Genomic DNA, 27,202 nt, shown 5'->3' with positions numbered 1-27,202 from the left:
CTCTACACTCCTACCGGAAGCCTGTCCGGGTCCCCACCTCAAACCACCTGCTTCGCTCCGCCGTCGCCCAGCAACCACTGCAGCGGCTGCAGCACGACCGCTGCAAACTGAAGGTCGCAAAGCACCGGTTACCGTGGAGACAGGAGACCTGGGTAGCCACCATGAATTAGTGTTGTCACCATGGCGACAGGAGCTGTGCGAGGTCAGTAAAAATCTTGAAAGTCTGTTAAATTCGGAAAGTCCGAGGACAGCCAGTTCCTCAGAAGGACCCATGTTATCCAAGATGTGAATTCACTTGGGACTATGACGTTTCAGGTGCAGGCGTTGCTCTGCAAGGGTTGAGGAGGAACCATGTCCTTTTTGGCTTTGGCGTTTGGGGCGTTTTTCTGATTCGTTCTGACCTCCCCAGGGATAAGCTAGGAAGGGGAGACAAAAGTCAGAGGGGAGGCAGTGAAAGTGGATTAAGCACTGACCTGGGAGTCAGGAGACTTGAGTTCCGGTCCCAACTATACCCTGACTCTCAAAGTGATTATTTTCCTCTAGGCCTCTTCTTTCTCATTTATTAAATGTGCTGTTGGGGCTTCCCTGGTGGCGCAGTGGTTGAGAGTCCGCCTGCCGATGCAGGGGACACGGGTTCACAGGTTCCGGGAAGATCCCACATGCCACGGAGCGGCTGCGCCCGTGAGCCATGGCCGCTGAGCCTGCCCGTCCGGAGCCTGTGCTCCGCAACGGGAGAGGCCACAACAGTGAGCCCGCGTACCGCAAAAAAAAAAAAAAAAAAAGTGCTGTTGGCTTATCCCCTAGGTGTCTTCCAGACCAAAGACCGTGGTAAAGTCTTGAAGGTTTTGATCGACGGGGTGGGACAGCCCTTTCCTCTCTGGCCACTAGAGGGTAGTAGAACCCAGTCTCTCAGGGCCCATTGTAGAGTGAGTGAGTGAGTGAGTGAGTGAGTGAGTGAGTGAGTGAGTGTGTGTGTGTGTGTGTGTGTGTGTGTGTGAGAGAGAGAGAGAGAGAGAGAGAGAGAGAGAGATATTGGGTTGAGGGTGATGGAAAATACCTTAGGCATTGGAGAACTTTTCACTATAGAGTCCTAGGAAGAGTAACTCCTTATTTCCTTTTGTCTCATAAGCTCATAGAGCAGGAGGAAATTGAGGTACCGTGGCATCTGGAACTCAGAATTAAGGTCAGGGAGTTTCTCCTGATAAGATCCAGGGCAGAAGCTGCCTAGTCTTAGAAGCTGGATGGGGGTGAAGCAGGCGAGGAGTGAGAAAAACAAACTCCTGCCCCTCCCTGGTATCTTCCATTTATTCAAGCCAGGTCCTTGAGCTGCTTCTTGACTCTATCCCTTCAAGACCCAGTGAAGAATGAAGAGGCCCAGATCCAAGCTGACTAGTTTTAGCTACTGGTGAAAATGCAGACAGATTTCTACTCCCAGCATAGCTGGGGTGGGACAGAAACAGGACTTGTGTCCCCCAGGGCTGGTCTGTAAATGAGAGTGATGACTGCTTACTTTTGCCTTTGGTTTCTATTCATCAACTTGATCCCCATCAGGCCCAAGAAATGGAGGCCATAGAGAGTGGCTAGAGCTGCAGTGAGGCTGGACATGTAATTCAGGGCAGGGCTCTTCCCATTCCAGATCCTAACTCTTGGTCCTTAGAGAAAATAGCATGAGGAGGGTATGGGCAGGAAGGCACATTTAGAGAGACTGGTAGATACCAGGACCTGTTCCCCACCTATACCTTAAAGCCGAGACCCAGTAGTAGCTTTGAAAGTCTCTGCCCACCCAACTATAGCTTTCCCAGATTTTGACAAAGAGGATCCTCAGTTTTCCAGACCATGGTAAAAAAAAAAAAAAAAAAAAAAATCACTAACTTCTAACATCCTTGGCTGAAATCTGAAAGCCAGCCTTTTCCCTAAATCTTCTGACTGGCTAACCTCCCAACTGCTGGATTCAGATCTGTCATACTCCTAGGATTTCAGTGAGGAGCTGCCTGGTGGGTGGTGTCAGTTTTGCTTTAACCGTACTGGCCTGTATGCCCATTTTAGGCTCTTGCTTTTGCTTAAGTCTTTGACTGTCGTGCCAGTCTCCTGGATAGAACGGGGAACTCCCCACCCCAGGGGCCTTTCCAGTTCCTCTCTCCCAGCTTTGTTTTCCTTCTCCTCCCAGCTGCCACTCCGACTCTGAGTCCTCAGCAGTTGTCATCTCACTCGAACATGGAGGCTGAACCTCACATTGCTCCTTGGCTGTCCCCTCCCAGTTCTGCACCTCCTCCAGTTCCACCTAGTAGCTAGAGGTGTCCATCCATTGCTGCTCCAAACATAGACCTGGGGGAGGAATCCTACCTCCCCTGTTTAGTCTGAAGTAAGCCCGTATTTTGGAGGAGGCAGAAAAGAAACTGGGGGAGGAGAAGGGGAAGAAGAAGAAGGAGAAGAAAAGAGAGGAAGAAAATAAGCCAATTTGTACTTGTCTGACAAACACTTGACACCCCAGGGCAGCATCATAAGTGGTGTATAATGACCCCGTCAATGATAAAAAACTGAAAGGCACAGGGACAAACTCTGTCCAGGAGTGGGAGTGGGGCCGATCATTCTGAAAGTCTCAGAATCCTGATGTGATCCTATGAGTTTGGTTTCCTCAGTTGGCTGTTTCTGGCAAGCAAGGATCCCTGAAGCTCAGCTTCTTAGTCTTAGATGTCTGTCCCAGCCCCAAATCTACACACCCTTGTCTCAAACCTTCATAAAACTTTTAGTCTAGGGGCTTCCCTGGTGGCGCAGTGGTTGAGAGCCTGCCTGCTGATGCAGGGGACGTGGGTTTGTGCCCCGGTCTGGGAAGATCCCACATGTGGCGGAGCGGCTGGGCCCGTGAGCCATGGCCGCTGAGCCTGCGCGTCTGGAGCCTGTGCTCCGCAACAGGAGAGGCCACAGCAGTGAGAGGCCCGCGTACCGCAAAAAAAAAAAAAAAAAAAAAAAAAAAAAAATTTTAGTCTAACTTCTCCTCCCCTTAACCTCATTTTCTGACCCTGGAACCATCCCTGGTTCACAGCATTGTTCAGTACACACAAAAAGCCAACAATTGGACCCTAGGGGTCTTAGTCACACTCTCAAGACTCTCTCAATTGCCTCTGCCTACATCTCCCAGGCTGTCCCATCCTTCAGGTGGTCTCTGCGGCTCTTCCTTTATTGTCCTCTGGCCTTTCTACATTTTTCCCACAGTTCATTCTGCCTATAGCTGATTTCCTGGCCCCATGTCTTCTTGGTCCCAATTCTGGCTTTTTGCTCCCAGCTCAGCCAGAATAAGGACGTGGGCAAACAGGAGGACAGAGGAATGACCAGGAAAAGAGATTTCAAGAGGCCAGATCTTGAGACGTGATTGAGACGTGAGCTGAAAGTAGTTGGTGAGAGAAGTGGAACTGTGAGCAGCCTTGGGGTGGAGGGGAGTGGGAATCAGATGAGTTAGAGAATGATGGAGAGGTGGGGTAAGGATGGGGAAAACTTGAGTTTTTGAGGGACATGGCGATATTGAGTAGGAAAGTATCAATGGGTCATTGTTGAGTGGTGGAAATTGAGGGTGGAAGAGGGAAGTACCTGAGTGATCCCAGCAGTGGGCAAGCAGGCGTCCAGAAATTTCTCTTTAGGTATTTCTGTCTCTGTTTCAGATTTTGTCTCAGCTTCTTATCTCTTTGAATTACCCCCTTCAATAACTCGTGTGTGTGTGTGTGTATCTGTGTGTCTGTGTGTTTCTCCCTCTCTGTATCTATCTCTAGGTTTCGACCTGTCTCACGGTGCCTTGAGATCTCTCTCACCATATCTACTTTGTGTTTTTCTCTCTGGGTCTCTGCCCTTCTGTCGCCCCTGCCCTCTCTCTCCTGCTGGACAGAGCCAACCATCTGACTTTTCTGCAAGGAGCTTTGGAACCTTCTAGGAGTGGCCAGGATTCTCCCCCTTTGGCTGTATGCTAGAACAGTAGAACCAGTTTGGGGTCCCTGGGCACAGTCATAGGGTATTGATTACTGATGAGGTCCTGAGTGAGCTTCAACAAAAGGGGCCTTTTCAGGGAGTAGGATTTCCCCACTGAGGACCTTAGAGCATGGAGGCCTGGGCCCAGGGAGAGAAGCAGGCTGGCACGGGGAGATGAGACTCCGGTCTTTGTTCCTCTACCTTTCCTTATAGCCAATGCTTCCTGATCTCGCTAGTTTTCATGAGCAAGGGACTAGTTAGTTATCACTAGTTAGTTATCTCACTAGTTATCATTAGCAAGGGACTCTTGCCCTGTGTCTTGATCCCTAGCCCTTCTTCTTGTATGCTACTTCTAGAATTGATGGAAAAATTGAGGTTCAGGAAGGCTTCAGGGTGAGGCTGGAGGGCAGTTACCAGGGGTTCCTGCAAGGAAAGCATGAAGTCCATCTGGGGATGTATGGGGAAGATGCTCAGAAGGGACTCAGGGGCACGCTCTACTCGGCTTCCATCCCTGCTTCTCCCGCAGCCTGGGACCTACCTCCTCCATCCTCGGCTCAAAGGCTCCCAACTTTGCTATCTCTAGGACTGAAAACAGATGCAGGACAGGGTCCGAGTCTCTTAGTGCAGTGAGACCAAGGCCAAGAACTAGTCCTGCAGCACTGGGGCTTTGGGGGTGTCTCGGAACCTGAAGACCCAGCCCCTGCTTTCCAGGATGAGGCAGAGAAAGCCCAGGGCACTGAGACTAGGGCTCCTCTACAGCTGCACCACATCCTGGCCTCTGACCAGGGCAACTACACCTGCCTGCTGAGTGCTGAGCACTGATAATGGAAACAGGCGGAGCTGCAGGTTTGAGGTAACTTTGGGTTCTGGTGTGGAGAGAAAGGAGGGAATTAGAGTTGACGTGATGGAAAGGTGAATACTCCTGGGCCATACAGAAGGAGGACTCTGCTAACAAATTTCAAAAGAAAATCTACTCTCTAATTACGAGAATCCCCAGGTCCTATTGGTTCCTCTGATTCCCAACTGCTGCTCGTGTCCTCTCAGCTCCTACCCCTCTCCTCTAACGTCTTCCCTCAGAGTCCTTTCAACACTGGCCCTCTCCCCTTGGGGTCTTCTGCGCTCTTCCCCCTAAGATCCCACCTCTTCCAGGCTTCCACAGCCCTTGGGTCTCATGGTGTCTTTCTCCATCCGCGGCCCCATATTCTGCTCCGCAGCTGTCTTGCCTCCCCCAGGGCCTGTTCCAAGGGTGATGTTTGATCGCAGGGCCTCAGGAGGCTTTCCCCTAGGGAAGCCAAGTTGGGTGGTGGCAGGAGCCCAAGCTGATGGCCAGGAAGTGGCAGTCTTTGGTTTAGAGAGGAACCACACCCTCAGCATCTTAGCTGGATACCTGGAGATGAGTGTGAGAAACTACAGAGGCCAGGTGTTACCTGAAAATGCCCTGGTGGTGCAGGCTCTGCAGGCTGGGCTGGCCCTTGGGGGCTGCCTACATGCATGTTCCTCAACAGGTGAGCTCCTGGGAGGAGCCTGGCTCTTTCTGTGGTCAGGGGTGGGGACAGGGATGGGGAGAATGCAGAGGAGCGCAGCTTGGGGTCCTCACTAGAATCCATTCTCTCATCAAATTCTTAGGACCCCACTTAAGCTTTGCTCTTACCTCCTCCTAACCACTGCATCTTCTGCTGCTTCTGTCAGCACTTGGAAGACTCTGATTTCCACGAGGGCTCCTACCCTTGTCCTGGGCCAGCCAGGACCTATTTCTAGAGCCTTCTAAAAGTGCTAGCCTACCCAGAGACCACAGGGTCAAAGAATAAGGCATCTCTCTCTTTACCCATGCCCTGGTCCCTGATTCTACGACCATGTGTTTACAGAAGTTCGGAGAGTCCATGGGGTGAGAGCAAGGAGGAGGGGGCTCTGCACACAGTGGCCTACTGAGATACAGGGCCCAAATGTGCCGTATGTTCAGCTACTTCCTCACTCTAGCTTCAGGACTCTTTAGGAACAAGCAAATCCAGCCTCCTGAACTGTAAGTGATGTTGTTAGGCAACCAGGAAGTGTGGTTGTCACTAAGGGATGGGGCTGGGTACTGGGGATCAGTGGGCCTGCAGGATAGGCAGATAGGAACAGCACAGCACATGGCAATGTTTAGATGGAATCTCTTGGAAAGCAGGAGGCCACCATCCTAATACTGGGCACAGTGAAGCTCCAGCTGCGGGGGGAGCAAAGGCGATTTGCAGTGGAGGAAAAGCTGCAGGAGTACCTGTTTTCTGTGTGGGGATCGCTTCCCAGTCCTCTGTGGGTGAGGAGAGTCCTAGGGAGGAGCAGGAAGAAGGACCTTGAAGCTTCTACCTGCAATAGCCTTGGTCCTGGGGGATGGAATCAAGTCCCCTATCAGTAATCTTCCACTACAACGTCAGTCAACCTCCCAACACTTCTCTGTACAAAGAAGCCAAGGCAATGAGCAGATCAAGACTAGCTTAATATCACACAGAGAAACAAAGCTGTATAGAAATGGATTACAGACATTTGGTCCACATCCATGCTTGCAACGAGTTCCACTCTGATTTATTAACCACTCTTATCTCTCCCAAAGCCCGAGGGTCTCCCTGCCAGCCTCTGACTCTTTGACCTGGGATCCCACTGCAGACAAATAGGATATTACTCACTAAGAAACCCTCTCATCTGCTCCTTCCCCCAACCCATCCTCCTGATACCCCGCCCCCAGCCCTTCCCACCTTGACCCACTCCCTCCTTCCCCTACTCACTCACTCTGACCCTCACTCTCACTCTTCTTCTCCCCCACACCACCCCACCCATCCTTGTCCCTCCCTGACTCACCTCCAAGTCCCATTGACACAAACAAAAATTTCAGCACAACCCACTCCAACCGGTTTGGCTGAGGTGTGCAGCCTGCCATGGGGACAGACACAGGTTACAAGCGGATCATCAGATACACGCAGGTGATGAACATCTGCGGTTACGCACATAGAGACAGCCCCGGGTATGGACACGGCATATATACAAACAGAGACGTATAGGCAACACATGATGGAGGGACATAGCACGTTATAGTTGTTTATGTGTCTGCCTGTCCTAACTGCGGACTCCTTGAAGGCAGGGACCATGTATTAGGTGTCTCTGTCCTCTCCCTGGAGCCTGGCACGAAGAGGTGCTTACCTAATGTCTGTCGAATGAACTCAGGTATGCAGGCCTTGCGTGCAGTGGTGCCGCTCAGACAATTTACATGCTAAGGATTCTGTCTTGACTTGAATTGTTCCCATTCTTAGGGCCCAGAATGCAGGTAGGAGGAGGGTAGGTAGTGAGGCATGAGGGGAATGGGGGTTCACTGAGGAAGAAAGAACAGAACCTAAGAGACCAGGCACTGGTCTGGAAAGTCTTCCCCAGCCAGTATTTCCTTCTAGCCCCAACCCTGGCATTTGCCTTCTGCAAGCTTCATCCCAGAAGAGTGAAGGCAAGGCCGAAGGATGAGGGCGTATTCCCCAAGAGCATGGCCCTTGTGAGATGTGCGGGACTGAGGGCATGGGGGCAGGGGGACTTGGAGACCGATATCTGTTAGATAAGGGGGAGGAAGATCCCTACCTCGAGCAGAGGGCTGGAATCACTGCCTGGCCCAAGCGCTCCCTTTCAGGCCCAGTGATACACGTAGCCCTCCCTCCAAGGCCACCTCTGGGGTCTAATAGGACCTGAACATACCCATGAAAAGATATTTGGCTCAGCCTGGACTTAACACCTCTGGAATGTCCAGCCTCCATGCTCCACATGGCTGGAGTTGGGGGTGGGTGACTGAGGGTCCCAGCCAGAGGCTCACTGACTTCCTGACTGGCAGTACTGGGATGTATTGTGAGCTAAAAGGCTGAAGGAGATAGAGGGACAGGATACCCACCTTTTGATCTAACTGCTTTCCTACCACCGTGCCTCAGTTTCTCCTGTGGTTTCCTGGACCAGGAGGGGTGAACCTGTGGGAAGGAAGGGAGTTCCTCTGAAATCACGCGATGGGATCCAAGGTTTGATGATTATAATTATAACACGGGACGCTCCTCCCTCCCATTCCCCCCTGCTCTACCCCACCCCTGCCACCGTGCATCTCAAAGCAGCATAGGGGTGGGGCTGCTTCCCTGGCACAGGTGCGATGTGAGTCCCGAAGAGGGGAAGGGGTTCACCAAAGTGGAGGCGGAGAGAAACAGGAGCTTTGGCATTCGGCCTGGCCCCGACCTGTGGGAAACAGCCCTCCAAGAAGAGGTCGCTACCATGGACCCTGCTGAGATTTGGGATCTAGAGAGAGAGAGTTGGGGTCACGCTCCAGAGGCACGTTAAAGTCTGGGTCTCTAACCAGATTCAGGAGAGTCAGGATCTCCACTCCTCTACCTGACCGCCTTTTCCGTTCATAACACCATGCCTTCAACAAAAATGTATTCAGTCTCCATTAAGTGCTGTGGACTGTCCTAGCATGGATGACTGAGACAAGATTATAAAACAAGCCTGACTTTCCAGGAGTTCACAGACTACAGCGCTCGTCCTGTCCCTCCATTTAACACATTTACTGAATCCTTGGCACACAGCAGGCTTCAATTGTTGCTTCTTGAAGTGAAGCTTACAATTTAGTTAAGGAGAGAAGATGTGCACAAATTATGAGTACACAGACTATAATAAAGGGACTAGCAGAGGCTGAGGAAGAACAGAAGGGAGAAAGATTAATTTTAGGTGGGAGGAGCTGAGAAGGCTTCATGGAAGATGTGGCACTTGAGGTCAGTTTTGAAAGATGAGTAAGATTTTGACAGGTAGAGGCGGGGGTGCGTGTGTGTGTGGAAAATATTCTACCTGAAATGACCTCCCACCTTGCTGGTCCCGGCCCCTCCTTCCTGCCCCTCTCCAGACAAAAGGATCCCACTGCAAGATTTTAACCCGTATGTATCTTCTCTTCTCTCCTGTCTACCTGTATATATATATTTTTAGCTCCAGTATGTCAGCAATCTTGCCCCTCCCCAGCCCTCAATTTTCAGGGAGTTCAGAGTCTGCCCCCTCCTCTGGCTATCCCAGCTAGGCCAATAAGTTTTTGTGTAACTTGGTGGTTACATTATATGCATCCAACACGGAAACGTGTGGTCTTACAGGTCTGAGGACACCTATAGGGACATAAGGATAGAGTATTTGGAATCAAGATTGTCCTTGCGGGCTTCCCTGGTGGCACAGTGGTTGGGAGTCCGCCTGCCGATGCAGGGGACACGGGTTCGTGCCCCGGTCCGGGAAGATCCCACATGCCGCGGAGCGGCTGGGCCCGTGAGCCATGGCCGCTGAGCCTGCGCGTCCGGAGCCTGTGCTCCGCAACGGGAGAGGCCACAGCAGTGAGAGGCCCGCGTACCGCAAAAAAAAAAAAAAAAGATTGTCCTTGCAAAGTCCGGACATGTGGCTTGTCCAATGACCATGGGATAAATGGATAAAATGACCATGGAGATGGTGGAAAGGAACCCCTTTCCACTCAGGTAGTGCTGACTCACTTTGGGGACTTCTGGCCAGTAATGAGAAGGTGTTGATGCTGATAGAGGGTCCTGCTAGGGAGGCCAGGAATCTGTGGGGTTAATTCCTCGGTCAATTCCTTGGCTTATCCTCTGTGGGGTAGGGGTGAAGCGGAGGGGGTCGCTTAAGTTCCATCTGAGGGGTCTTTGAACTAACTCCCTGCCTCAGGGATAGGGATGTAGGGATACCACCTAAGTTGTGTGTCCTCCAGCAAGCCCCTTCCTCACTCTGGGCCTCTGTTTTCTCATCTGATGGATGAGGTATTTGGGCCAGTACTGTCCTCAGTTCTGGCTTTCTCTGATTCTGGCTCCCAAGCTGAACCCCTCTGGGAGACTGGGGAACTCGGCAAGGCCGGGGGGAAGGCAGCAAGGCTGGCTGGGGTGTGGGATGCTTGGGTTCCTTTCCACCCACAAGGGCCTTGCCCCTGTTCCTCCTGGCCTGGCGCCTCCCTCTTTGAGCCACACCAGGCCTTCTCCTACCCAGCCCCTATCCCCCCCCGCCCCCCCCCCCCAAGCCTTTCCTCTCCGGTCACAGCCCCTTCCACACACTGCCAGGTAAAGCCTGGAGCTGACGATGGGATCCCACCTCCCAGGTCCTTCCCTCCTTCCCTCCCTCTCTGGCACCCATTAGCCAGCGCAGGCTGTGGGGGTGGCGGCTGCTGTGTCTCCGCGCCAGGCCCAGCCCCCAAAGACGCACCTGTTCTGACCTGCTGAGCAGGTTCCCAAGTTTCTGCTGTCGTTGTTGGCCACGGCGTGGGAAGCAGCTCTGGGGGAGCTCGGAGATCCCGATCACGGCTACTTGCGGGTAGCTACGGTTGGGTGGGTGGAACGGGACCGGGTCCCCGAGTGGAGATCCTAGTGGGACAGGCAAGTGCGGCAGTGCCTGAGGACTCCGTGACTTCCTGTCTTCTGGGTCGGTGCCCGATCCAGCTCTAGAGCCGGCTCCCAGGGAGAACTCAGTGGAACTTCAGAAACACCAGGCAGCTCTGCCTTTTGACCGATGCCTCTGTCCCTGGGAGCCGAGATGTGCGGGCCTGAGGCATGGCTGCCACTACTGCTCCTGGCATCGTTTACAGGTAGGACTTGCTTCAGGATCCTTGCTTCTGAGCCCAAGCCAACACACACACACACACACACACACACACACACACACACACACACACACATACACGCACGCACACACATACATGCACGCACACATACACATTCCCTTTCCTTTTACTCTGAACTGAGGAATCAATCTCTCTCTCCCACCTCCAGCGGATAGTAGTGCCCCCAGAAGAGCCACTGTAGCTCTCCTGCTTCATGTCCCCTTCCAGCCCCAGGCCAGGTCATTGGGTCTGGGGTCCCTGACCACCTCAGCCAAAGGGCTGGAGCTGTCTCTTGGGGAAGAGACACGGTGACCCGTTGCAGGTGGCCAGGGAGGTAGAACTGGTGGGGACCCTTTCACCCCAGGTTTTCCTGGAGGTTCCCTCGCCTACACCCTGGGCTTCAGAATTGCTGACTGGGGCTGCAGCTGGTTTCCCCAGTCATCAAGGTGAGGGAAGCCTGAGGCCCAGAGAGCAGACAGGGTCTTTCTATCTCCTTCTCCTCTGTTCACGATATCCTAGAATACTGTTGGGTGACTACAGGGGAGCTGGAAGCTCTTCTCTCTCTGGCCCCCTCTGTCCCTGAGCACACTATGAGGTACCAGGGTGGGAATCAGGCGGTTACTCAGAAGAGTGGGGGTCTAGGGAAGGGTAGCTTCTAGAGTGCCCTACCCTAGGGCATTCTTTTGTTTATCCCCGTCCCCCCATTTTCTCAACTAGATGCCTTGTATCGCTCTCGTGTAATGTATATACAGAAGATATAAATTATAGGAATTTATAATCTTCAGAGTGGGGGAGAGTAAATGTGTGTGTGTGCGTGCGTGAACATAATGAGTCCACGGTAGGTGGGATTCTGTAGGCTGTTCCCAGGATAATGGGCAACTGAGAAATCTTTCTCCTTGGAAAGACAAGGCCTTATCTATATGGGACAGTTTGATTCCCAGTCCCAGGATCAGTAGTGACGGAGCCTCAGTTGTCCAGCAGGGCCTAGCAGTGATGTCCCCCAACCTCCATCCCCAGCTAAGGCTGTGCGGAGGAGAGTGAGGTCTAGACGTGTGGATGGGTAGGGGCTGCTTCTGCTCTGATCTTATAATGGAAAGGCTGTTGGCCCAGCCTCCAATCGCAGGTTACTGAAACTCCAAGCCCTGCCATCCCCCCTACCCCCTACATCTTAATTCCCATCTTCCAGACAACCTTCTCACTCGCTTAGGCCAAGAGGGCGGGGCCTGTTTGCTGGGGCCAGGGAACTCGGCAGTCATTTTCCTGTAGGATCTACCCACGCCTAAAGAATGGAGCCATGATGTCTCAGGACTCAGAAGTTACCAAAGAGATCATCGATTCAACTCCCTCATTTTACAGATGGGAAAACTGAAAGAAACAGATAGGCAAGTGAGCTAACAATATTACTCAGTGTTAGAAACGTAACCAGGGTTAGCGTCTTGGTCTCCCAGTTCCTAGTTCATTAAAGCATAGTGCCTGAGTGCACACTAGGGATAGCCAGGGTGCTGGATGCTGGAGATGCAGCAGTGAACAAGACAAAGTCCCCAGAGAAGCCAGGGAAGGGTAGAGGACACCCCTTCTAGTTAGGGCGTCACCCCAACCTTGCCCAGTGCCTGGACAGGTGCTGTGGCTACCCGGCTCCAGGGAAGCTGGTGCCCAGTGAGCCATGATCTACTGCTATAACCTGCACGGAGCCGGAGGGTGCTCTGAAGGCTGGAACTCAGACTCCAGGTTCCTAGCCCGAGGATCAGATGCGCCCACCTAACTGCCACCCCTATTCTGGCTCCTCTGTAGGCATCTCCTCAATGGCCCCCAGGAAACTAGAGTGTTTCTTGTCTCTGAAAAAGCCTTGGACTGGGAAGTCAGGAGTCTTGGGTTCTGGTCCCTTTCCTGCAATTAATTTGCTACACGACCTTGGGCAACTAAGAAACTAGACTTCAGCAGACCAGGAGGTAGAACCAGATGATCCCTATAGGCCTTCCAGCTCTGAAAGCCTGTGGCTGCGTAAATATGCAGCCCCGAACTGAAGGTGGGTGCTGGGTGCTGGAAGAGGCGGTGAGTCTGGCTGTGGTGACAGAAGGGGGAAATGTCCTGACCCCATTTCGCAGTGGGGACCAAGGGTAGCTTTACCCTGGATATTGCCTTCTGCCCCTGCACTGCTGCAAATTAGTGCCCCCACCAAGTCCTGGGCCATTAGAGCTCTGAGCCCCAGGGCCCTGCCCCACCCCTGACAGGGAAAGGAGCCCAGGCTAGGGAGGCACCTCGACACCACAGCTCTTTGTCTCTCCTTAATGGGATGAGTTTCCAGGTGAGGTCCCCTCCCTTCTCCCTCCCCATCTCCTGCCCTGGGCCTGAGGGACCTAAATCTACAGATATCCCCCCAATAGGATCCTAGTTCCTAGATCTATTTTGGGGCCCAACTGAGCCCTGCACGGGGTTCTCTGAATTCTGAGGTCTCTCCTCTGAGGGTTAGGACCAGCTTTCTGTCTGAAGTTAGTTTCCTAGAAAGGGAAGGGCCCCATCCCTGCTTTTCTACTCCTGTTTATGGAGGGGGGCAGGCCCTTTCCTGTAGGATCTACCCAAAGCCGGGGAAGCCAGAAAGGCAGGCTAGCTTCCCTGCCCAAGGTGGGGAGAACTAGGGGGAATCCCAGGGAAGCCCTGTGGCCCCATTGACCTTGGTCCCACCCCAGTGTTTCAGGGAGCTGGGCTAAGGGGATCCCAGCCACAGAGATGGCAGTGAGGGGCTCATAGTAGAGTCCACAGTCCCAGCCTCTAGACCCCAGCCTCGGGATCCTGGGGTCCTCCAGGCAAAGTGAAGGGGGGTCAGCCACCGTGGGGAGCCAGCCTAGTGAGGAGAGAACGCCTGGGCTTCCCGGCCTTCCAAACTTGCCCTGGTGCTAACCAAAGTCTGGACAGAGAGAAGGGATGGGGGTGGGGTGGGGAGCTGAGTCAGGAGTGAAGGGAGGAGAGAAGCCTAGGGGTTGGATCTGGGAACAGAATCTAAAATGCGAAGGTCAAGTTCAGAACTGGAGGCAAGCCACCAAGCCCCCTGGAGCAGGGCTGTGCAGGAGGGGGTCGGGGTCACTCTTTCACTGAGGCAGGGAGCCTCTGGCCTCAGAAGTTTACCCACAGTTCTCAGGCCACCCTCCTCCCCTCTAGCCTTTAAAACTGGCTGGCATGTCCTGAGAGCTGGGTTGAGGTTGTGATTTGGGGCGGGGCAGAGCTGGCCACACTTGCAGAGATGTGGGAGGGGGGTGGTTGGCTGGCAGGACTGGGGAGGGGGTTAGGATCTCAGGAGTTTGGGAGAAGCGGAATTCTGGGTCTCCCACCCACGGTGTGGCTGTTTTGGTGACTCAGCCGGGCTCAGACTCTGGCTCCCTGGGGGTTTAGGGGACTTACCTGTGCTGGAAGCTGTGTCTGGGCCAGAGCCGGGGCTGCCTCAAGGCCTGTCCTCCCCCATTGTTCTCACCTCCCTTTGTGATTGGTGTGGCCCCCCTCCCCATCCACTAATCTGTGGTGGGCGCTTTGCCCGGGTTGGGAAGCTCTCACTAAGCTGGGGGGCTTAGGACAATGTGGGGTAAATGAGGGAGGTGGATGAATGCAGAGGGAGAATCTTGCTGGTTTTCAAATTAGCATGCCAAGGCCAAGGCTATGGGGGGAAGGATGGAAGAAAAAAAGTGCTGGGTTGTGTATATCACCTGTCCTGAATGGGGGGCTTCAGGGCTCCCCTCCCACGTCCTTTCTTATCCCAAACTCACCCACACATTCCACCTGTCTCTGGTGGAGGCTGCTTCTGTGGGGTGAGGGGAGGCAAGAGTTAACAAAGGAGAGTGAGACCCTAGATAGCTTGGACCCCTCCCCCTAGCCCCAGGCAGGGTCTCCCCCCACCACTTCCCACCAAACCTACACCAGACAACCCTCACCCCAGGCCTGGAGCTAGAGCTGGTTTTTCTGGTGGTGGCAGCAGCAGAGGCCTGACGGAGATTCCCAGGGAGAGGCCTCCTTGGGGGGCCAGAGGTGCTGGAGGGCCTGGGGGCGTGGCTGGGGGGTGAGAAGGGTGGGGGTCCTTCTAGTAGGAACCTGAGGAGCAAGGGTAGAGAGAGCTTTTGTTTTGTTCTGTTGGGGCGTCCTTGATGGTTATTTCCCATCACCCTGGAGGGACAGTGACCTCATCTCTGGGTCCCCCCACCTGAGATGCATCTGCCCTCAGGTCTGGGGTGGGGTGGGGAGGGCTGCCTGGGCGACACTCCAAACGGGTGCAGAGGCGAAGGCGCCGAGCGACACACCACTGACCTAAGGCAGCTGAGACAGACAGCCATGCAGAAGCCAAGAGAAACCGACATGAAAATATTTACTGTGTGCGCACATTCACACACACACGCATTTCATAGCCCCCTCTGGATGCAGACAAGCACACACGCTTTCCTGAAATGTGCGAAACGCCCCCAAGTTCATGCAAAGAGACAGCCTCTCCTGCACGTTAACCAGCACTGAGACTCCCCAGACCCTCACCCAAAGATGTACGTTCAGACGCAAAAGGCTCACACTTATTCCCTTCTTCCTACTCACAGGCCCATCTCTAGGACCCCACTGTGTACCCCTAGATGTACGAGCAGGGGATGCTGAAGGAGACAGTCTCCTCAGAAAGAAAAGCCTCCTTCCCCAGAGATGCTGTCATCTGCAGCTGCCAGCCTGTTGCCCCTCTGGAGATCAGAGGCCGGGCCTCACACAGATAGGAAAGTTGGGACCCAGGCACAGGGTGGGGAACAGGCAGCCAGCCCAAGCCAGGAATGGAGGGCCCGTCTGGGAGCAGGCAGGGTACACAGAGGGCAGGGCCCCAAAGAGGCCCGTGGGGGCTTGGCCCGGGGTGGGGGAGGCTGAGGGCAGGGATCCCGTCTGGCCAGTTGGGCCTGTTCTCTCCCTTGCGCAAGGTGGTGGCTGGTGGTGACTGAGGCTAGGCCTGCTGTGCAGCAGTGGCTGAATCACCCAGGCATCCTGGTACTCCCAGAAGCAGGGGAGGGGAGGGGAGGGGAGGGGAGTGGGGGGGAGGGTCAGAGGGAGGAGTGCCCAGCCAGCAGAGTCCACCAGGCTCAGGAAACAGTTTGCAGCAGAAGGGTCCGTGGGCCTGGCCTGGCTACTACATGCCCGCAGGGTGACCTCACCAGGCAGGCGGTGTGTCTCCTTTGCTCTGGTGACATCATCATGCGGATGCTGGGTGGGCACTGGGTGGGGGAGAGAAGTGGGAGGCAGTCCTGGCCTACCTTACCCTGGGAGTATGAGCTTCTGGGTCCACAAGCCCAGGACAGGGATTCTAAAGCCCAAGTTTTCCTTTCCTTCTCTTGCAGCGCGCGCGTGTGTGTGTGTGTGTGTGTGCGCGCGTGTGTGTAAGTGAAGGAAGGCGTTGCTCAAGCTGATATGCTCCCACTAAACAGTGGATTTAGGACAATGGGGAGCTCACCCAGAAGGGACTTTCTGGTTTTACTGGGTTCCTCAACCTGCAAAGCTTGGGCTTATCACTTGGGTTCATGGGGATCTTGGACCCACAGGTAGGGATGTGGAAGATTGGACTCAGATATGTGCTGGGGACTTGATGCATGTTGTACCCTAAGAGGGTATTTTTGGGAATTCCCTGGCAGTTCAGTGGTTAGGACTCTGAGCTTCCACTGCAGGGGGCATGAGTTCGATCCCTGGTTGGGGAACTAAGATCCTGCATGCCGCTGTGTGGCAAAAAAAAAAAAAAAAAAAAAAGGTATTTTTTTGGGGGGGAAATGTGAGTGATTCATGTTGGGGAGGGGCCAGCTGGTTAGCAAGTGTAGGGATGGGGATGGAAAATATGCCATCTGACATTGTCCTAGAAATAGTCTTTGAAAGGGTTTGAGTGTCCCAGTGGAGCAGGCCTTGGACTCCCTGTGACCTGCATGGACACCAGTGTTCAAAGCAGAGGAAGTACTGGGAAGCCCCTATCTCAAGCCCACCTCCAGCCCTTCCTTGGCAGCCCTGCTCCCTCTGGCGCCAGGAGGAGGTGTCTGGGAGAGGTGCAGATGGTTAGCTGGACTCCCAGGCTGGGCTGGGTGGGACCAACATCAGCTTAGGCAGGTCAGGGCCCTGGTATCTGGCCCTGCAGGTCTGTCCTGTCCTGTTTGGGACCTCCCAGCTTCCAAGAGTATCCTCCCTTCCTCCTCCCTTGCAAGCAGGGCCATGGGACCCCCTTCCTCTGTCCCACGCTCTGCCTCACTGGAACCCTCTGGTCCACTCTAGCGGGGCTTCACTTTCTCCCTCCATGCCTGACGCCCTGCATCCCCTTCCTTCTCCCTAGGTCCAGTCTGGAGGTGTTTCCTTTGGCAGAGAATCCAGGTAGCCAGCCTATCCTGTCTCTAATATTGTCTCTAAGGCAAGCCTAAGGTTGCCATGCCAACCCCCTCCCTGCCCAGCCCAACCAAAGACTGCACATTCCTCCTCATTCTCCCCTTTCCTTCTTCCGCCTGTCTCTCGCATTCATTCATTCACACACCCATTCACTCAGTCAGTCAGTCAATAAACATTAACTGAGCACGAATTATGTGCCGGGAATGCAGACCACTGAGCACTAAATCAGAAACCGTGTTTCCATATGTGATGTGAGACCGAGTTTATACTCTTGAGGTTCTCAATCTGGTGGAAGAGGCAGACAAGAAAATAGCAAATACAATCTGTGGTATAAAGTACTACGATGGGTCAAAGCAGGGTGCTAGAGGAGAACAGAGGAAGGGCACCTCACTCTGCCTGAGGTGGGGGTGGGGGGAGGGAGGACTCCAGGAGCAAGTGATGTCTAAGCAGAGTCTTCAAGGATGAGTAGGAGTTACCCAGACAGTGATGACTAGGAGCTGCCAGACATAGGGAGGAGGGCGTTCCAGCAGGAGCTCCAGGTGGAAGCAAGGTGAGGGCCAGCAGGGTGTGTGAAGTGCTGGCCAGAGGCAGGAGCTTTGAACTTTTGGGAATTGCTGCATACGCATTCCAATGCAAGGAGCTCTTGCCATCCCAGAGAGCCTTCACTCTGTCTGCAGCCTCAGCCCCCAGCCCTGTGTTTCACACGCTTTATTCCACAACTCCAAATTTCTTTCTTCCCAGCCATGAGATTCCCCGGCCATGCCTCCCTCATAAGTTACTTATCCTAGAAACCCAGGAGTTGTCTTTGAGACTCTTCTCTCTTTCTGATCAGTGACCAAATCCTGCCAAACTTCCCCTGGAACTGTCCCGTCCTCTCAGCAGCACGGTGCAGGATGGCAGCTGGAGGGTCCTAGAGGGTCTCCTGTCCCCAGTCTCCCTACTTTCTAGTCTGAGGGCACACGCCCATTGGCTTCATGCTTTAGGGACTCCCTATGTCCTCTTGGCCAAATCTGAATTCCTTTGCCTGGTATGGAAGGTCCTGGGTGATTTTTCTCTGACCAGATGTCCCACTTCCTGCTCTGCCTTAGTTCTGTCCTCTCCTCTCTGCTTCCTGAACCAGCCAGCCTCTCCACCTCCTTGGGGTTCGCCCACCTTGGTCCCTTACCTGGGACCCCTTTCCAGGTCTCATCCCCTCCTGATTCTACCCAACTCATGCATGAGCCCCTCCCATGTGACTCGGGACCACTGTGACTGTCCCATCCCACGACTAACCTGCAACACACCACTAAGCACTAAATCAGAAACCATCACAAGTGTTTCCATAGCTGTCTCCATACGTATCTCCTCTTCCAGAATAAAGCTCAGGTTCTGTGAGTGCAGGAAATGCATCCTTCTTTGCAGATAATGCTACATGATAGATACCCCTGACTGCTTCATACTGCTCCTTGTCATGCACAAAACACTTGCCTTTTGTCACTGGTCCCTATCTCTGGTCCTCCGATTCTGGCTCACGGTTCTGACCCTGTCATGTGTGTCTGTGCTGACCTCGTATCTCTGGGCCTCTGACCTGGGGCCTTTCTGTCTTCGGTGACTTTCTCATTCCTGTCTCTGAGCCTTGGTTCGTGCCCTTCCTCCCACATAGAATACCTTCTTCTCTCTGGGAATCCAGGTCTCTCATCTTAAAGCCATGAAAAGACTGTTCCGAAGGGCCTGCTGGTTTGGACCCTTCCTACACTACATGCCCCATCCCAGACACCAACTGTTCTCCACCCTTGCCTTGGTTCCTGGCCACACTTTCTGAAAGCATTCACTTTTCCCCCCCCTTGGTAGGTTGGGCCTTCTGTGAAAGTTTGTCCATGGCTTCCCATCTTTGTGTGCACAAAATCCATTTCCCGGAGCTCCCTGAGGGCAGAGGCTGGGTCTCTTCTCTTGTTATAGTCCCCACCTTACAATTGCTCAGGACACAATCCTGGGCTGAGAGAGGGTATGACTCTTCCACATACCACCTGTGTGGCCTTAGGCAAGTCACTTCCTGTCTCTGGGTCTCAGTTTTCTCATCTGTTAAACGGCGATAATAACACCTGCCTCTTGGGAATGTTTTGTGAATCTAATGAGGTAATGGACTGAATGTGCTTTGCAAGCATAAAGTGCTCCAGGAGTTCCGGGCTGCCTTTGCGGACATTATCATTGTGGTTAAGTGTTCCCCCGGCTCTGGCGGCGCCCCTAATCCTGGCTGCTTCTGTCTGCCCCCCTGCAGGTCGGTGCCCGGCGGGCGAGCTGGAGACCTCGGACTTGGTGACCGTGGTGCTGGGCCAGGACGCAAAACTGCCCTGCTTCTACCGAGGGGACCCGGGCGAGCAGGTGGAGCAAGTGGCATGGGCTCGTGTGCATGAGGGCGAGGGCGGCCAGGAGCTGGCACTTCTGAACTCTAAATACGGGCTATACGTGAGCTCAGCCTACGAGGGCCGCGTGGAACAGCCGCCTCCCCCAAGGAACCCCCTGGACGGTGCGGTGCTTCTGCGCAACGCGGTGCAGGCGGACGAGGGCGAGTACGAGTGTCGCGTCAGTACCTTCCCTGCCGGCAGCTTCCAGGCGCAGCTTCGGCTCCGCGTGCTGGGTAAGTGGGGCCCGTTAGGCATGGGGGCGGGGGTGCTGTGTGTGCAGAAGCACCAGGTCCTCAGGCCCCGGGTCTTGGAGGGCAGAAGCTGGAGGCGGGGGGATGCAGAGATGGAGCGGGCAGAAGCGGAACAGGAAGAAGAGGTGGGGCCCTGTAGGGATGAGGGAGCTTCATTTAGCCACCCCCCCTCACCCCAATCCAGAAATTCTCTCCAAGTGACCCCAAAAGCTTGATACTGCTTGGTCAGGCTTGGGGAAGAATCCACGTATTAGGCTGTTCTTCCTTCTGCTGATCTGAAATCTCCCTCTCGGTTGCTTTCACCCACCCCAGCAAGATGACACAGGCTTATTCTCCCTTCTGCACGACAGCCTTTCCACCAGCTGAGGACCTCTGTCATGCCCCACCCAAGTCTCTTCTTCTTCAAGCTAAACTTACAGGTTTCTGCAACAGTTCTACTAAAGACACTCATTCAGAGCCTCCCTCATCACCTTGGGCTCCATGGTTTTAGAATGTGGTGCCTAGATGTGGACATGCAGACCCAGCTATGACCAGTGTGGCTGTGCATGACCAGTGGGGCTGAGACCTTTCCTGATCTGGACCTTCAGTGAATGTGGTTGGAGACCACAATCACCTTTTTAAACCACCACTTTGCACGGATGCCCTAGACTTATGGTCAAGTTAAGTCTTTTCCATTCTGTGCTTGGACTGTTAATGTTATGAAGATAAAAATAAATAAAGGCCTTTATAGTTTCCCTTTATCTACACGGAAGTTAGTAATACCAGCCTTGGTAGAAAAATCTGGGTGTGGATCTTGGCTTCACCACCTAATAGCTACTGATCTGGAATAAATCATTTAACCTCCCTGGGCTTCAGTTTCTTCAGCTGTAAAATACAGATAGTAACACCTACTTCGTGTCTGTTGACAGGATTAAAAGAGACAACGTTTGTAAAGTGTTTAGCACAATTCTGGGCACATAGTAAGTGCTTAATAAATGATGGCTATTATTATTATTATATAGATGTTATCTGGTTAGTTTTTTAATTACTTCATTATTTTTATTTGAAAAATGACCCGTACTCATTGTAAAAAATTCAAGCATTGGAGAAAGGTACAAAGTCCACTGAAATGCTACCACTCACCTGGCATCTTTGTTGATGAAATAAAAGAAGAAAAAGGGGCCTGAAACTTGCACCTGTTCAAGACTGAACCGGGATGGGGCGGGGCCTCCTGACAGGGGTTGTGAAGGTTGTGATTTCTGCCTCCCCCCCATCTGCAGTGCCTCCCCTGCCCTCGCTGAATCCTGGTCCAGCACTAGAAGAGGGCCAGGGCCTGACACTGGCAGCTTCCTGCACAGCAGAGGGTAGCCCGGCCCCCAGCGTGACCTGGGACACAGAGGTCAAGGGCACAACATCCAGCCGCTCTTTCGCGCACTCTCGCTCAGCTGCTGTCACTTCAGAATTCCATCTGGTGCCCAGCCGCAGCATGAATGGACAGCCACTTACCTGCGTGGTGTCGCACCCTGGCCTGCTCCAGGACCAAAGGATCACCCACATCCTCCAAGTGGCCTGTGAGTACCTGGATCTTGGGTAGGGCGCCCCCATGGGCTCCAAGAGGATTGATGAGATAGTGAGAGACCCTAAGCCACACCAGTCTGGCCAGCCTGGGTCCTGGAGGCCACCTTGTATGGCTGCGAGAGCACCAGTCCAAGGTAGGAGACCTGGAGCCCATCCCAGGTGACCTTGGCAAATCACTCTGACCTTGTGTCCTTCTGTTTACAAAGGAGCTGGCCCTGCTTCAGGGGTTGTTGGGAGAATCAGATATAAACATGGAATTAAAAGCATTTTGGAAAATAGTTTAGGATTTGAAGACAGCTAGACTTGGGATGAGCCCTAGTTCTGCTGTTTACCAGCTGTTATTCAATCTTATTAAGGTTCATTTTCTTCATCAGCAGAAGGAGTATTATTATGTCAACTTTACAGGGTTCTGAACGAATGCAGTGCCTCTCGCATAGCGCTTAGTGCATAGAAGGTGCTCGGTCGACAGTCGATATTGTTTTCCTGGCATTAGACTTTGAGCCTCTCTGGAGGATAGCACTGTTTTCTACTCATACTAACCCAGCATTTGGCACTAAGTAGGTCCTCAACAAATGTCTGTGAAAGAAGTGAATGAACCGGAATTCCCTGGTGATCCAGTGGTTAGGACTCCATGCTTTTGCTGCCAAAGGCCCGGGTTCGATCCTTGGTTGGGGAATTAAGATCGCACAAGCTGCACCACACACCCAAGAAAAAAAAAAGAAATGAATGAACTAGTAGGATGGTTAAGCCTCTGATGAATCAGGGAGTGTTTGCTGAGCACCTGTTCTGTGACTAGCGCTATGCTACGGACCACGGGGGATTCAGAAAAGGTGTGCCACATTGCTGTGCAGAGGGACTTATAGGCTCATTGCACAGGTAAACCCATGTGGACTCTCTGAACTTCGAGAGGGGAGGGAGCTGTCAGTAAGGCGGGGCTGGGCTAGCTTTGGCCGCAGATGAGTAAGATGGAGAAGGGCAGGGGGAGGCTATTCCAGGCGAAGTGGGGCCTGGGGCGGGGGCCCTTTGAGGAAGAGCATGATCAAAGGTATCATTTCCATTCTTTCTCCTCCAACTTTTCATTCCAGTCCTTGCTGAGGCCTCTGTGAGGGGCCTTGAAGACCAAAAGCTGTGGCAGGTTGGCAGAGAAGGAGCTATGCTCAAGTGCCTGAGTGAAGGGCAGCCTCCTCCCTCGTACAACTGGACACGGTAGGGGCCTAGCTTGGGACCAGGGTCTTTCCCTCAGGACCAGCACATACTCACCGTGGGCTGGGACAATATATTCTGAACCCCAGATAAATTAGGGCACGTGTTCAAACCAATACAAGAATATGCATGGTCACCAAACATTGTTATTGCCTTGCACCTAGGAGTGTAGGATACATGGTAATTGGCAGGAAATTAGCTGATAAGTCCTTGGCTTTTTTTCCCTTAACTTTAAAATTGTGAAATATAATACAGCATTTCGATGTTAATACTTTATATATTTATGTAAGTGCCTAAAGTGAATAAGACAAAAGATACAGCTGACTGTGACTGTTGTGAAACTAACACTCTTAGAGTCACTACCAGGTTGCTAGCACCTCAGAAGCACCCACCCATCTCTGCCAGTTCTTTGACTTTTTTTCAGGGTCTGAGATGTCCAGACAATCAGGGAGGGGTCAGGGACACATGTGTGTGAGCCCATGACAGGCTCACATGTGAGCAGATGAGCCATGCATGTGGCCTTGTGCCTGGGGCTGTGTTCATGTATCCTGCCATGAAACATCGTGGGTGCTGGAGCATGCAGTCACATTGTCCAAGTACATCTGAGCCCCGATAGGAAGGAACAGTCCTGTTGTGTGGACTTTATATACCGTGTGGACCTGGTACCTAGTGCGGGATGACGTGATGCCTATGGAGCTTGTGGGACGGCACGCGTGTGGATCTTCCCCAAGTGTGTGTGTGGGTGCCTGGGTCAGGCTGGGCGGCAGGGAGAAGGGACCTCTGCCTAGACCTGCCTAGGGGAAGGAGGGGCACCGTGGGAACAGCCGGTGGCTCTGGGTGACGTCATGGGGGAGGGAGGTGGAGAGCTGCCCGGGCACGTTGGGTCGTGGCAGTCTCAGCCCTCCCCAGCCAGCACCCATCAGCTTCCCTGTCCTCCAGGCTGGACGGGCCTCTGCCCAGTGGGGTACAAGCAGAAGGAGATACCCTGACCTTCCCCCCGCTGACCACTGAGCACAGTGGCACCTACGTCTGCCATGTCAGCAATGAGCTCTCCTCAAGGGATTCGCAGGTGGATGTGGATGTTCTTGGTAAGCACTGGGGCAGAGGCTGGGACCTGGTCCAAGGGCCTGGTCGGGGGACAGGGAGCAAGACAGAGAGAATGAATTGGGAGAGTATTGATTTGGAGGGGGCTGGACTGCATGTATTTTGCAGAGGGCCAGGCTGAGGGGGTGGTCCTGGGACGTGTTTTGTGAGGACAGTGTGTGGGGGGCTGTGGAGTCCGGGGGCCGGTCAGGGATCTGGGCATCGGCCTCAGACAGTGGCCTGTCTCCAGCAGACCCCCAGGATACCACGGGGAAGCAGGTGGATCTGGTGTCGGCCTCCGTGGTGGTGGTGGGTGTGATCGCCGCACTCTTGTTCTGCCTTCTGGTGGTGGTGGTGGTGCTCATGTCCCGATACCATCGGCGCAAGGCCCAGCAGATGACCCAGAAATAGTGAGTACTGGCCACTCATGGGCGGGTAGAGGTAAGCAGGGAACAAAGGGGAGGCAAGCAGGAGGTGGGCCAGGACCGAGGAGCGAGAGGAGACTGGGCGGCCTGACATCTGAGGAGCTTGTGGACCAGAGGTAGGCAGAGCCAGTCTTCTGGGAGGTGAGAAGGGCCTTGGGGCCTGGGTCGCAGCTGGCTGAGTGAGGGTCAGATCCACATGCACGTGTATCACAGGGGCACACACACGCTCTGCAGCCGCACCGCCACCTACAGCCACTCACTCGCACTTGCAGGGACAACCCAGCGCCCACACCCTCCAGCCCCGGCTCACATAGGCTTGGCCAGGCTAGGTTCACCTTGGGAGGCTACCACTACCCTCAGCTCCTGACCAGGGGGTGTCTTCCCAGTGAGGAGGAGCTGACCCTGACCAGGGAGAACTCCATCCGGAGGCTGCATTCCCATCACTCGGACCCCAGGAACCAGGTGTGTGCCAAGGTTGGATGCATTCTTGGGGCCGGGGCCCCTCTGCGGGCCAGAAGCGCAGCCCGCCCCCAGGTCTGGCCGCCGCTGACTCAGCCCCGGCAGGTCTGGAGCTGCTCTGGGTTTGCTGGGCTCCTTCAGAGGGCCCCCTTCAGCAACCCCCTTCGAGGTTGCTGTGGGAAGCCACCCTCAGCACTGGTTTCAGGGCGGGATGAGGGTGGGATGAGGGTAGGGGTGGGGGAAGTGAGGATGTTTGCATCGAGGAGAGAATGGACAGGTCAGGCTGGGGGGAAGGTGATTGGGGGGAGGCTGGGGGAGGACAGAGGTGAAGAGGCTGAGCGCTGTTCTGACTCCTCCCCCATGTGCGGGCCTTGCAGCCGGAGGAGAGTGTAGGGCTGACAGCCGAGGGCCACCCTGATGGTCTCAAGGACAACAGTAGCTGCTCTGTGATGGTGAGGCCCCCGGCCCCACCGGCGTCCCTCCCACTCTCCTCAGGCCCCTCTCCGGGTCCCAGATGTGGTGCGTCAGCTGCCCCTTCACCGGTCCCTGATACCTCAGACTCATGCTGCCCCATCCCATCCCCTCCCCGCCCCGCTATGCCTTTGCTCTCTAGTCTCCCCTTCCCCAGGCCTAACATTCATTCCTGGCCCCCCATCTCTGAGCCGTTGAGCAACCATAACCCCTGCTTGTGCCTTACCTCTGACCCCAGCGTGCCCCAGCCGACCCCCTCACGTCTGGCTGCCCCGCCTTGGTTCCTGACTTGCCCTCCGCCCTTGGTCTCCAGAGCGAAGAGGCAGAGGGCCGCAGTTACTCCACGCTGACCACAGTGCGGGAGATTGAAACACAGACTGAACTGTTGTCTCCAGGCTCTGGGCGGACAGAGGAGGAGGAAGATCAGGATGAAGGCATCAAACAGGCCATGAACCATTTTGTTCAGGAGAACGGGACCCTGCGGGCCAAGCCCACGGGCAATGGCATCTACATCAATGGGCGGGGGCACCTGGTCTGACCCAGGCTTGCCTCCGTCCCCTAAGCCTGGCTCCCTCTGCTGACATGGAAGATTTCAGCTCATCCCCGGGGAGCCTCCCTACACACCTCATTTCCTGAGGAAGATGCTCCCCACCCCACTGACTGCTCGACCTTTTCCTCCGGTCCTTCTGTTGGATGACGGAAGGGCTCTGCTTGTTGAGTCCCTCCCACAGTGTGTGCAGGTCACTGTGTGTGCATTAGTGCTTGTCTGAGTGTGCACTGTGTGTGCGCGGAGGGGTGACCGTGCCCACGGTGTGCGTTGTGTTGTCACGTCAGAGTCCAAGTGAACCGTGGTGTGTGTGCCACAGGGTTCAGTGGCTGCATGGGGAACTCCACAGGGGATCGGTGCATGTGTCGTGTGGCTGTGTGACCTTTGCCTGTAAAACGCAGGTGTTTTCCTCAGACCCCAGAGCAGTATTAATGATGCAGAGGTTGGAGGCGGGAGGTGGAGACTGTGGGCCAGGTCCAGGTGTGCGGGCATAGCTGGAGCTGGAATCTGGCCTCCTGAGTGCGGGAGCCGGGCTCCCACCACTTGGGAGCTGTCAGGGCAAGTGTAAAGCAGCGGGCCTAGGGGTGGGCCAGAGGCTCAAACTGTTACAGAAGAAACCCTCTGCCCTCTGGTGGCCTCTGGGCCTGCTGCATGTACGTATTTGTTGTACGTAAACCTGCACAGTGGAGCTTCTTTGAGGACTACTGCCCCAAATGCATTCATAAGACAAAAGACTTTTTATAAACTTTTGATTCACCTGGACATTTATTACTGCAAGGACTGCTTAAAGTGACATCAGCCTACACAAGAATTCAGCAAAGCTAGACCTTGCTCAGGTCCTACCCCAGGGGGTTAGTTCCTGTGGTTCTGAAAGGTGCTCCGTCTAAGGCATCTTAATCTAGGCAGGCTCTTGGGAGGGAGCCGAAGAGCTGATAGAGTTTGAAGGAGGGGTGTGTGCCCCTCCGTTACTGGCTATGGGAGGGTAGGTAGGGTCCTTGGCCCTAGGGGCTCCTGAGCTCTTCCCCTAGCCTCATGTTTTCTTAGTTGTATCCACAGTTGTTTGTGATCCCTTGGTGGGGGGCTGCTAGGACTTGGTGACAAGGGCTTCTGGTTTGGTTGTGGTGTAGGGGAGAGAGAAGAGTGATTATAGACCAAGGGAGGTGAAGGAGCTGCTGGGAGCAAGAATGTCTCCTTTTCCCCAGGAGTCTCAGGGTTACTAACTTGGGTCACTAACTTCCAGCCGTTTCTCTGGTTGGGATTAGATAAGGTCCATTTTTGCCTGCCCCACCCAAATACATTCAACCAGAATATCTAGATTTAGTGCCCAAACCCTGCTCAGCCCGAACTCTGCTGGATTTCTGGACCAAAGGAGAGACTCTCATCCCCTGCTCTCCAGCCAGCCCAGGACTTTGGAGGCGGAACCTGAAGATATGGAACTCTAGTATGTATATTTTGTGTAAATATGTTCATATTTGTACATAAAAAAGATATTCTGTTTTTAAATAAACAGATAAAACCTGTTCTTTCCGGTTCCTGTCTTGCTCCCTGGACTGTGTAAGTCCTGAACCTCAGTGCTCTCTGTCTCTGCACCATCTTCCTTGTGGTCCCAAGTAGGGGAGGAGTTAGTTTGCCTGGAACTAGGGGGGACGGGGGAAAAGAAGCGGCCTCCACAAGACCTTCAGCCGTCTCTGAGAGTCGAGGTCGGACAGTGGAACTATAAGCCCTTCCAGGATAGGCAGTGCCTTAGCTGTCAGTATTTTATATCCTGTATTGTATTGGAGTCTCACTACGACAGGCCTGGAAAGTAGACAACAGTGTAAACTTTTTACAGTCAAAGAACCCAAAATTCAAATGAGTTCCACAGAATGTTAGAGTTGGAAAGA

General features: G+C 54.0%; 1 protein-coding gene across 2 annotated transcripts; it reads left to right on the top strand.

Annotated features, from left to right (window-relative positions):
* Window positions 1-10,274: 10,274 nt before the first annotated feature.
* Window positions 10,275-25,310, top strand: NECTIN4 (nectin cell adhesion molecule 4; the record flags this gene model as incomplete). Of its 2 annotated transcripts, XM_079926934.1 has the most annotated exons (9): window positions 10,275-10,561; window positions 19,197-19,556; window positions 20,834-21,124; window positions 22,217-22,337; window positions 23,274-23,422; window positions 23,671-23,827; window positions 24,229-24,304; window positions 24,679-24,753; window positions 25,086-25,310. In XM_079926934.1, the coding sequence occupies exons 1-9, from the start codon at window positions 10,486-10,488 to the stop codon at window positions 25,308-25,310; spliced, it is 1,530 nt and encodes a 509-aa protein (XP_079783060.1). In that variant the 5' UTR covers window positions 10,275-10,485. The 2 variants fall into 2 exon arrangements, with proteins under 2 accessions (XP_079783060.1, XP_079783061.1); XM_079926935.1 differs by lacking the exon at window positions 24,679-24,753.
* Window positions 25,311-27,202: the final 1,892 nt, after the last annotated feature.

This window comes from Stenella coeruleoalba, assembly GCF_951394435.1.
Source record: "Stenella coeruleoalba genome assembly, chromosome: 1".
Classification (NCBI taxonomy): Eukaryota; Metazoa; Chordata; class Mammalia; order Artiodactyla; family Delphinidae; genus Stenella; species Stenella coeruleoalba.
This window is presented reverse-complemented; position numbering and strand designations above follow the sequence as displayed.